The sequence below is a fragment of the Vipera ursinii genome, assembly GCF_947247035.1.
Source record: "Vipera ursinii genome assembly, chromosome: 2".
Taxonomy (NCBI): Eukaryota; Metazoa; Chordata; class Lepidosauria; order Squamata; family Viperidae; genus Vipera; species Vipera ursinii.
In genome coordinates, this window is record NC_139513.1 from 12553250 (window position 1) to 12565246 (window position 11997).

Here is an 11997-nt window from a genome sequence, read left to right on the forward strand (position 1 = left end):
TGAGTTAAGGAGTTCTGCTTTCTTCCTGTTGCCTGTTATTTACTCGCCATCTTTTCTCTTTAGTGGACCTACAGTTTCCTTGACTTTTTTTTCTTGTTGTTCATATGTTGGAAGAAACTTTTTTTATTTTCCATGATTTCTGTTGCAAGTCTTTGTTCGTTCTGAGCCTTTGCTTTCCTGAGGTCATCTTTGCATGTTCTGGCTGTCTGCTGATAATCAGCCTTAGTTATGTACCCCTCTTTCCATTTTTTGTATTTGTCCTTTTTGTCTTTGTCAGAGAGATCTTTGTGCAGCCATGCTGGTTTCTTCTTGAATTGCTTGTTTTTCTTTTTCAGTGGTATTCTGCTGGTCTGGGCTTTTATGATCACATTTTTGAAATATTATGGATGGTATAAGGAGAAAAATGTGGTCCAAGGTGAATAATGTCAACTTATTGTCAAAGTTGTAGATGTGTATACTTCTGTGTGTGTACGTATGTGCTTACTTGTCCACTGCCTTTCCCTAATTGAAATGTCATTTTTTTCTAAGAAACAATTTGTAAACATTTTTCGACAGATTTTCAATGGACAATTTGACGGAGATAATCTCCTCTTCCACATTCTTCTAAAGGTACACACTGAGGTACTACAGAATTTTATTTTTTTATTTTATTTTAATTCCATTTATATCCCGCCCTTCTCCGAAGATTCAGGGCGGCTTACAAGCTTAGCAGTACACACACACACACACACACACACACACACACACACACCATACTATCCACATTGTGTCAATTGTTCACTGTATATATTCATAGTATTTTAATTAAAAAAAACTTGATTGCTTTGTAGATTTCCATAGCACCTTTCTTCAAATGCCTTCCTCCTTTAAACTTCACTTTCCTGAAGAGAAAAAGTCAGAATACTTTAGCTTTGAACTTTAAGATGGGTGCATTTCAACTCCCAGAATTCCCTAGCCAGTTAGGGAATTCTGGGAGTTGAAGTCCACACATCTTTAAACTTGCTGAGGTTGAGAAAGACGGTTTAGGAAGTAGACAAGGCAACTGAGAACATTACAGGGGTGTGGAGAAATGAAGAGTGAGATCTTTTCCTAGAATCTAAGGTAACAGGGTATTCTTAATCTATACTGAAAGTATAGAATCTGCTATCCAAATATTTTTACATGAATGGCAGTTTGCAAAAAATGAGGTCAAATGAATGAACAAGACAATGAAAATTAACAATACCAAAATGCAATAAAAATCACCACGAGGATGAGAGATTACCCATTGCTGGGAGAATTTGAGTAAAAGGTGTGATTCTTCCCATGAATGCCTGCTTCCTCCCAATTTTTGCCTGAGAATCAAAATTTAATTTGAAGAAATTCCAAACTAATCATTTATGTGGTTTCCCCCACAGGTCAGTTGATCTATAAGCAATTTTTCCTCCTAGCAAAGTTGATTGACAACTCGCCTGCCCTTTATAATATCTCTACCTTGTGTGCATTTTTTTGATGCCTGGTCAGGTTTTTCTTATGACTGAAACTTTTCCCACATCCTAAGCAGGTGTATTTTTCCCCTGTGTGAATGCTCTGATGCTGGAAAAGATTGGTACGCTGGCTGAAACTCTTCCCGCACTCCAAGCATTCATAGGGTTTCTCTCCGGTGTGAATTCGTTGATGTTTGGTGAGGTCTATTTTCTGACTGAAACATTTCCCACATTCCGAGCACGCGTACGGTTTCTCCCCGGTGTGGATCCGGTGGTGCCTGGAAAGGTTTTTCTTATGATTAAAGCTCTTGCCGCATTCCGAGCATTTGTGCGGCTTCTCCCCGGTGTGAATTCTTTCGTGAGAACTGAGGATGGTTTTGTGACCAAAGTTTTTCCCACAGACCAAGCAGGAACACTCGTTCCCACCTGCATGGATGAGCTGGTGATTCCGGAGCCCTGTGCTCCGACTAAAAGTCTTCCCACACTGAAGACACTGGTGGAGTTTTGGCTTTTGGAACATGCATCGGTGAGCGACGAGATAAGTAGATGGGTTGCCACATTCCAGAAAGGGGAAAACTTTCTCTTCCGAGTGAGTTGTATAATGCTTCATGAGCAGGATTTTCTGAGCGAAGCTCTTTTCGCATTCTAAGCATTTATACGGCTTCCCCTCGGTGTGTGTCCTTTCGTGGTAAGTCAGAGCAGTCCGGTAACTGAAGCTCTTCCCGCACACCAAACATGCGTACGGCTTCTCCCCTGTGTGAATCCTTTGGTGGGTGGCGAGATTTGTCTTCTGGCCAAAACCCTTGCCGCATTCTAAACATTGATAAGGTTTCTCTCCCGTGTGGGTCCTCTGATGTTTCGTCAGGCCGGTATTCTGGCTAAAACACTTCCCGCACTCCCGACATTGATAGGGTTTCTCTCCCGTGTGAATTCTCCGATGAGAAATGAGATTGATTTTGTGACTAAAAGTCTTCCCACATTCCAGGCACCGATAGGGTTTCTCCCCGGTGTGAATCCTCTGATGGGACGTCAGATTTATCTTCTTCCCGAAGCACCTGCCACACTCTAAGCATTCGTATGGTTTCTCACCCGTGTGAATTCGTCGGTGCTTGGTGAGGCTCGAACTCTGGCTGAAGCTCTTTCCGCACTCGAGGCATCTGTACGGTTTCTCGCCTGTGTGAATTCGCTTGTGCTTAATGAGGCTGGAGCTCTGACTGAAGCTCTTTTCGCATTCCAAGCATTTGTACGGTTTTTCCCCCGTGTGAATTCTTTGGTGAGAGGTAAGATTTATCTTATAACCAAAACTTTTTCCGCACTCCAAACACATGTGTGGTTTTGTCCCCATCGGATGTCTTTTCGTTCTATATCGGTCACGTCCTGGAATAAAAAGAAGAAATTCAGAGATAGATTGGACGACCTATTGAGATGAGATTTAGAAATGTACCATTTGTTAGGTTTTTAGCCCGCCTTTACTACTTGACAACTAACCCAAGGCAGCACACATGGTTAATACTCCTTCCTCCTCCTATTTACTCCACAACCACCAGTCTGTGAGGTGAGTTGGGGCTAAGAGTGAGTGGCTGGCACAAAGTCACCCAGCTGGCTTTCATGGCTAAGGCGGGAATAGAACTCATGGCCTCTTGCTTTCTAGCCTGATGCCTTAACCACTAGATCACGTTGCTGTGCCAGACTAGTGCTATTTGATATGATGCTATGTATCCTATCTCAGGGGTCCCCAACCCCTGGGCTGCCGCCCCCTAGTGGGGCACAAACTACTTTCAACCGGGCCGCAGAAACGGCGAGTGTGCATGTTCCCACATGCATCGCCGCTTGCACAAGCAGTGGGAAAGCGTGTGGATGCATGCTCCACTTGTGTGAGCGGCGTGCACGGGTGCACGTCGCTTGTGCAAATGGAGTTGTGCACACGCTTGCTGCCCGCTCACGCAGAACCATCCCCTCTTCCCCCCCCCCCTTCACCGCTGGTCCCCAAAGCTGGAAAGTTTGGGGAACTCTGCCCTGTCTGTATACATCTGTGGTCTCACAGGAACCTCTTGCCATGGTTCCGACTAATGAAACAGTTCAAATGATCTTCTGGCATTGTTTATTCTAAAAAGTCTATAATAATGAGAACAAGACGGCACGGCACGGATAGATGCCAGAAACCGAATTCTCCTCCCCTGAACACATCGTATCAAACACAATTCCCTCCCTTAATTTAAATGTCGTAAATCACATTCTCCAATTAGTTTAACATGCAAAGCTTCACTTCCGTTTTATAGCGCGCCATTCCTTATCGTATTAAAAAAACCAACCGGGGTAGCATTCTCCTCCCCCCGGCTTTATTTAATTCAAAAGCAAAAACCATTTAAAGTAAAAGGCTGCCTCTCATATTGTCCAAGCCAAAAGATCCAATGTTTGCAGCATTGACACCTGTCTTAAAATGCTACCTTTATGATTATACACCAATGAAGGAAACAGGGAACCTTACTGAGAGAAGTCAGGATTTCAAAATTCTCTTCCATGATTTGCTTATAGAGAGCTTTCTGGTCAGGATTCAACAGGAGCCATTCTTCCTCAGTGAAATACACAGCCAGCTCTTCCACAGTGTCCAGATCCTGATTGGAGAAAAAAAAATCATCATAAGAACATACATGGTGCATGTAATCTCACTAAAGCCACTGTTTTACCTTACACCATGGCGTCTGCTTTCTCGCTGAGCAATAATCAATAGCCAATAGCAACGAGCTATAATTACAGGAAGTCCTCGGTGTATAACCATTTGTTTAGCCATCGTCTGAAGTTACAGGGCACTGGAAAAAGGGACATAGGACCGGTCCTCGCATTTATGACCACTGCGGCATTCCTCACTGTCACATGATCAAAATTTGGGCGCTTGGCCACGCCGACATGTATTTGCAGTGTCCTGGGATCATGCAATTGTTCCTTTGAGACTTTCCCAGACGGCTTTTGACAAGCAAAGTCAATGTGGGGGAGGGGGGGAGGAAGCCAGATTCGTTCAACAACTGCACGGTTCATTTAACAACCGCAGTGACTTGTTTAACTGTGACAAAAAGGAGGTCATAAACCTGGGGGCGATTCACTTAACAACTGCCTTGTGTCAACGCTGCTAACATTGGATGTTTTTGCTTTGCCAACAGATGGAGGTTCAACCATTTTCTTCTTCTGTTTTACTCCTAGAGTTAGAGTTAGATGACGCTGGTGGGGAGGAGGAGGAATGTGCGTGGGAGTTTAGCTAGACATGACAATATTGAACCTAGTGTGAGAACCAAGGTTATCGAAATAAGAGTTGATAAGAATTGGTCGGGCTGGAGAACTGGAGGGGAAGCCTGCATTTCACACTAATTGGAGAATGTGATTTATGACTGTTAATTGGAGGAGGGAATTGTGCTTTGATACTATGTGCCCAGGGGAGGGGGAACTCAGATTTTGGCTTCGACTGTGTACATGCCAATGCTATGCTACTCGAATAAAGATTCTTTAAGGCCGTGGTGGCAAACCTATGGCATGCGTGCCACAGGTGGCAAGCAGAGCCCTCTCTGTGGTCACGTGCACTGTTGCCCCACGCCTAGGCCTTCAGCTGGGTTTTATAAAGCCTTTTTGCTTTAGGCCTCTGCCATGTGCAGAAAAACCCCACAAGGTTCAATCAATCAATCAATTTCAACTTCTCGCGGGGGAAAAAAAGATCTCGCAAAGTTGGAATTGATTGATTGAACTTTTTAGTCCCGCCCAGTCTGCCGTTACCAACACAGCCACGCCCACCCAATGGGCCATGCCCATCCAATTGCCCAACCCACCCAATGGGCCACGCCCACCCAGCCCCCGATGATACATAAGTGGGTTTTGGGTTGTAGTTTGGGCACTCAGTCTCTAAAAGGTTCACCATCACTGCTTTAAGGTAAACAATGCCTCAAAGTTCTTTGAAGAGTTTCGTCTGTCAGAACCAGGACACCTTGCTTAACAATGGAAATTTTGCTCCCGATTGTGGTCGTAAGTCAAGAGCTACCGGTAAAGACAAACTATTCCGGGTATGGGAGAACTGGAAGAATCCTGAGCCAGACTCTGCCTTTCCCTACAGAAAAAAAAAACCTGCCAGAGAGATGACTACTTCATCTCTGTTAGGACATATCCATTGAAAAGGAACCCACCTCCCACGCTCCTGGGTAAAGGGTGCCCCTGTCAGAATTCCCTCACCGTTACGACATTTTTTCCCCCTGAAACTCAACCAGAATCTGTCTTCTTGTAGTTTAAATCCGTTACGGGTGGTCCTTGAACTTACGACAACAATGTTTGCCACCACGGCCTGTGACAACAATCGAGGTCACAATTTTTGTTGCTAAGCGAGACATTGGTTAAGTGAACTGTGCCCCATTTTGGGACATTTCTTCCCAAAGTTGTTAAGTGAAATCACTGACGTTGTTATGTTAGTAACCTGGTTGTATGGTGAATCTGTGAAACTTTATTTTATTTTTTATTTTTATTTTTAATCCCATTTATATCCCGCCCTTCTCTGAAGACTCAGGGCGGCTTACAATTTAAGCACAAACCAATGTGCTTAGCAATAGCCTTCATTCTTATGTATATGCCTGCTTATTAGGGCTTTCACCCCCCCCCCCAGCGGCATTTTTTACAAAGTCAGCTTATTGCCCCCAACAATCTGGGTCCTCATTTTACCTACCTTGGAAGGCTGAGTCAACCTTGAGCCTGGTGGGACTCGAACCTGCACAAATTGCAGGCAGCTGGTGTTACTTAAGGAGGTATTAGCCCACTGCTCCACCAAGGCTCCTTTGCTTGTCAGAAGGTCGCCAAAAAGTGACCGCATAACCCCAGGGCTCTGCAACCGTCATAAATGCATGCCGGTTGCCGAGCCTCCAAATTTTGGTCACGTGATCATGAGGACGCTGCAAGGTTTCATAAGGGTGAAAAATGGCCCTGTCACTTTTACAGTGCCGGTGTAACTTTGAACGGTCACTAAATGAATACCGTTTCACTCAGCCGTGGCGGCGCCAGTGGCAGGACTGCAGTATTGCAGGCAAACTCTGCCCACTGCCAGCAGTTCAATCCTGACCGACTCAAGGTCGACTCAGCCTTCCCGAGGTCGGTAAAATGAGGACCCAGATTGTTGGGGGCAACAGGCTGATTCTGTGAACCGCTTAGAGAGGGCTGTAAAAGCCTTGTGAAGTGGTATGTAAGTCTAAGGGCTATTGCTGTTTCAGACATTTGAACAACGCACTCTCTACTGGTCAACGCTGCTGACGTCGGATGTTCTTGCTTTGACAACAGATGGAAATGTAGCCATATTTTCTCTTTCGCTTTTAGAGTTAGGTGATGCCGGGAGGGGGGGATGTGGATGAGAGTCCAGTTAGTCATAACAACAATAACTCAGCTGTGGGAATCCAAGGTTATTGCGCCCAGAGCTGATAAAAGATTTGGCGGGCTGGAGAGCTGGGGAGAAAGCCCCTGCTTCAAGCTAATTGGGGAATGTGATTTATGACTGTTAATTGGAGGAGGGAATTGTGCTTTGCTACTTTGTGCTGGGGGAGGAGGGGAAGGGGGGGAATTCAGTTTTTGGCTTTACCTATGTCGTGCCGATACTTTGCTTCTCGAATAAAAGATTCTTTAAGGTAAACAATCCCTCGAAGTTCTTTTGAAGAGTCTCATCTGTCGGAACCAAGACACTACTCTTCTCTTCTCCAGCCTAGACATTTTCTTGGGTTTCTCCTTATTAAGACTTAGCACCCAGACCATCCCTCTGCTGTGGTCTGGAAACTACTCCAGTTTCTCTTTAAAATGGAGTATCCGGAATTGAATCCTGTACTTAAGATGGGGCCCGGACAACACAGAATAGAGCAGAACTATTATTTCCAAGGATATTTCTACCGATGCAAAGAAAATTTATCTTTTCTCTATGTATATCACTCCGTGGACACATATCCAGGGCTTTTTTTTGTCATAGAACGCTCAGAACGGAGTTCCGCACCATTTTTGGATGGAATCTTGTAGGGTAGGCAAGATGGGTTGTATGACATGTGTGAGTTCCAGCACCTTTTTCTTTTACAAAAAAAGCACTGCACATATTCCACAGCGTTACTAAAGAAATATCAGATTTCTGACTTTAGAGGGGGAAAAAAAAAGGCTAGACTGCCCAGGTCTTCAATCTGATCCAGCATGACATTTCTTAGGCTGCCAATGTTGACAGACGCAAAGAGAGAAAGTGATTGGTTCAGAACCCAAGAAATAAGTAGAGGACAACAACACCCAAGGACTCTCTCCGAATCTTGCAAGCTTTATTTTTTTTTATCTTTTCTTGCTTTTTAAGTGAAAGACTCCTTGGAAGTCCTTGGAAGATTTTCTGGGTGTAAATTGAATCTGAATTGTATAAATAAATCATATTAAAAATATTTTTTTTAAAAAAAAAAATCCTCTCCTCTACCTGAAGTGGGTCAACAGCAGTCTCTGTTCCACCGCAGAGAAAAACAGAGGACTTTATACTTTTTGTCAGCATCAATTCATCCCCTACAAGAAACAAGATAGTGGGAAGGCTGAAGCATTTGCCCGTCTCAGAAATGTGAAGTTATGGCGCTTAAGCATTCTTACAGAAAAGTAAGTCCCTTATGCTCACTAGGATTTACTTCTGAATAACAATAAATATATTTCCTGTGCAACAGAGGCAAGCCTAAATCCCCACGGGCATCACTAGGACCTTTATCATTTAATTCAAACTTTATAAAAAATCTCTATAACGATATCAGTTTTAAAGAGTTAAAAATTGAAACATTGGGGAGAAGGCAGGGGAATCTTGGTTTTTTTTTCCCCGAACCCCCTTCCCCAAAAATTAATTAATTTGACACAATATTCATATGTCAACATCCCGCTCAAGAATCCAAATATAACTCAAGGTTCATTCCGTTTCCAAAAACCTGTTTATTGAATATGAAAGGTAAAGGTAAAGGTTCCCCCGCACATGCGTGCTAGTCGTTTCCAACTCTAGGGGCAGGTGCTCATCTCCATTTCAAAGCCAAACAGCCAGCGCTTGTCCGAGGACGTCTCCGTGGTCATGTGGCCGGCATGAGTAGACGCCAAAGGCGCACGGAACGCTGTTACCTTCCCACTGTATTGGTCCCTATTTTTCTACTTGCATTTTTACGTGCTTTCAAACGGCTAGGTTGGCAGAAGCTGGGACGAGTAACAGGCGCTCACTCTGTTACGCGGCACTCGGGATTCGACCCGCCAAACTGCCGACCTTCTGATCGACAAGCTCAGCGTCTAACTCTGAGGTTCCCAGACACCAGTTCATAGAATTAAACAATAATTTCTCCGGCCAAACCCTCACCCTCTCATGTAGTCCACGAAAACAATTTCACTTTGTTATGGGAACTGTCTTTTTCCTCTCCACACCTGCTGCAGTGTCCTTAGAAAGGTTTCAGGCTCTCCCAGTCTTTAGCTGAATGGTGGAGGTTTTGTTTTTCCATCTAGTTCATTCTAAAGCAACTTTTCCCCAGACTTACTCTAATGGCAAATTGAAAAGAAGAGGCACATAGCTGCCAAGGTTTCATTCTTGACATCATAATCTTTAACCTAAGAGCATTTGAGAATAAGGTAAGGCAAGCTTCTTTTTCTAACCCAAAAAAATCCAGGGAGCGAAAGAGTAGCCCAGCATTTCTTGTATGGGCCAGGAAGGCCCCTAGCTGAACTACACAACACTGTCACAAATTCTTACCTTGCAGCGTGATTCCTCCGGGATCTTCTTGCAGGGTCCCTGTTTGCAAAGGATTCCCTACAGTGTCCAGCAGAACCTCCTCTGTTGCAGGGAAACCATATTCCATTTTTATAAAGAAGTGATTTATCTGAAATGGCAACCAAGATCCACAATTTAGAAATGGGAGCAGGACTGGGGGGAAAAAAGAATGAGACAGGCAAATACAGGTAGTCCTCGACTTACAACCATTCTTTTAATGACCGTTCGGAGTTACGGCGGCACTGAAAAAAGTGACTGATGACCGCTTTTCATATTTATGACCATCCATGTGGTCATGTGATCCAAATTCGGACACTTGGCAACTGACTCACAGTTATGACGGTTGCAGTGTCCCGGGTTCATGTGATCCCCTTTTGCGACCTTCTGACTAGCAAAGTCAATGGGGGAAGCCAGATTCACTTAACGGCCGTGTTATAACTTAAGAATGGCAGTGATTCGCTTAACACCCGAGGCAGGAAAGGTTGTAAAACTGGTCAAAACTCGCTTAACAACTGTCTCACTTAGCAAGAGAAATTTGGGGCTCAGTTATGGTGGCTCAGTGGGTTAGGACGCTGAGCTTGTCAATCAGAAGGTCGGCAGTTTGGCGGGTCGAATCCCGAGTGCCGCGTAGCAGAGTGAGCGCCTGTTACTCGTCCCAGCTTCTGCCAACCTAGCAGTTCGAAAGCACGTACAAATGCAAGTAGAAAAATAGGGACCACTCCGGTGGGAAGGTAACAGCGTTCCGTGCGCCTTTGGCCTCTAGTCATGCCGGCCACATGACCATGGAGATGTCCTCGGTCAAGCGCTGGCTCTTCGGCTTTGAAACGGAGATGAGCACCGGCCCCTAGAGTCGGAAACGACTAGCACGCCTGTGTGGGGGAACCTTTACCTTTACCTATGGTCGTAAGTCAAGAACTACCTGTAGTTTTCAGGCGTCCCCCTACTGGATGTTATGTAGCCCTTTGAAGGTGGGCCCCCACCTGCTCCTGCTGCTGCTGCAGCTTCTTCTGCTCCATCTGATCCAGGAGGAAGCCTTCGGCTAGGGCCACCGCTTGGGAGCTGCTATCTGCTCCGCATTCCCGCACCCAGCTGGACACCTCCACGGGCAGGATGGCCAGCAGTTGCTCCAGGATAACGAGATCCAGCATCTGGCTCTTGGTGTGTCGTTCCGGCTGCAGCCACTGACGGGAAAGACGGTGGAGACGACTGCAAACTTCTCGAGGACCTTCTGCCTCCTGGTAGGCGAGGTCCCTGAAACGCTGGCGATGAGCCTCTGTGTTGAACGTGTCCTTCTCCAAAGTCTCCTGCGCTATTCTTTTCCAGGATTCGTCACTGCTCTCTGGCAGCGTGGTATCATGGCCTTCTTTTTCTTCAGGACCAGCCGAATCTTGTTCCTTCATTTTTTTTCTTTCTTTTTTTTTAATGCCCTAGGACAGGGGTAGGCAACCTCGGCTCTTTTATGACTCAGGGACTTCAACTCCCAGAATTCCTGAGCCAGCCACGCTGAGGGAAAAGGGAGAGGTTTCCAATCTGAGCTATGCTTGCTCAGGAATTCTGGGAGTTGAAGTCCACAAAATATTAAAAGAGCCAAGGTTGCCTACCCCTGCCCTAGGAGAACCTCTAGCAAGTCTAATGGAACTCTATTTCTTCCCAATTTGGCCTTAGCACAGCGCAACGCAACAGGGTTGTAGTGTTAAGGCAGAAAAGAAATCCGCAGACTGACAAAGCAACAAGCAGGCTTTATCTTCGGATTCAAGTCTTGGATCTCAAGCCAAAGACAGAAACAGGAGAGCCTAAACCGTCGTTCTTTCTAGGAAGTAAATTGCATTCGCGTTCAACAGCACAACTAACCCTCCTTCATCGTCTGTTCAGGACTTGCTCAAACTACTCTCTCTACCTACCATCTCCCTTTACCTAATCATAAGAGCTTTTTCACCCTCTGCTCAGCTGGCTTTCTGTTCAACTGTCCATCCAGAAAAAAAAGGAGGCAGCCACTTCAAAAAAGGGAAAAAATATTCTCGCAGACCCACATTAGTGAAGTGTAATGCTGGAAGTTCACCCTAATTCTCAATAAGCCCCGCCTCCCCAACCCAAAGGACAGTCAGGTGAATAAATTATGCCGAAAGGATCGAAATCCCACTAAAACTACAAAGGGGTTTGTTGCTTTCGTAATCATCATCCTAGCTGGAAGGGACCTTGGGGGGGGGGGCTTCTCGTCTGGGGGAAGGGGACAGAAGAGATCAGTCAGTGGCCTCTCCAGAAAATGGGAAATGGGTTTCTTTGACCGTCTTCACTTTGTTTATTCATCCTAATCATCATAGCTGGAAGGGACCTCAGAGGTCTTCGAGTCCAACCGCCCTGTTTGAGGAGGAGACACTATACTTTCCCCCAGCCCAAAAGAGAACAAAAAGATCCAAGCACCTCTCCACCAGCAGTCAGCACTCGGATCAGCATAGATTAACTCCGAGGTTGACATCAGACCAACAACCAAGTAAAGAATACCCCAGTCAAGAAACTGCCAAAAGAAGCAAACAGCCCAACCAAAGACTCTCTAAGACCACCCCCACCAACACTGACAGGGCAAGCCATTAAAATATAATCTGACAGCAAACCGCATTCCTTACCAGCACTGATGATGTTACCTAGTTTGGTAATGAAACGTCTCCAAGGAAACAAGCAAGCTCAGAGAATACCGAGGACCCCTCATGTCAACCTTGAGCTGCAAATATTCTTTGAACTATGGTGCTGGAGAAGACCTCTACGAGTCCCTTGGCG

At 45.4% G+C, this 11997-nt stretch overlaps 1 protein-coding gene across 1 annotated transcript; it reads right to left on the minus strand.

Moving 5' to 3' along the window:
* Positions 1–739: 739 nt before the first annotated feature.
* Positions 740–11256, minus strand: LOC310636491 (uncharacterized protein). The gene is made up of 5 exons (XM_083356394.1): positions 10203–11256; positions 9205–9331; positions 7918–8000; positions 3955–4081; positions 740–2843 (listed from the first exon to the last, which is right to left on the minus strand). The coding sequence occupies exons 1-5, from the start codon at positions 10620–10622 to the stop codon at positions 1459–1461; spliced, it is 2142 nt and encodes a 713-aa protein (XP_083212520.1). The 5' UTR covers positions 10623–11256; the 3' UTR covers positions 740–1458.
* Between the last annotated feature and the right edge of the window lie 741 nt (positions 11257–11997).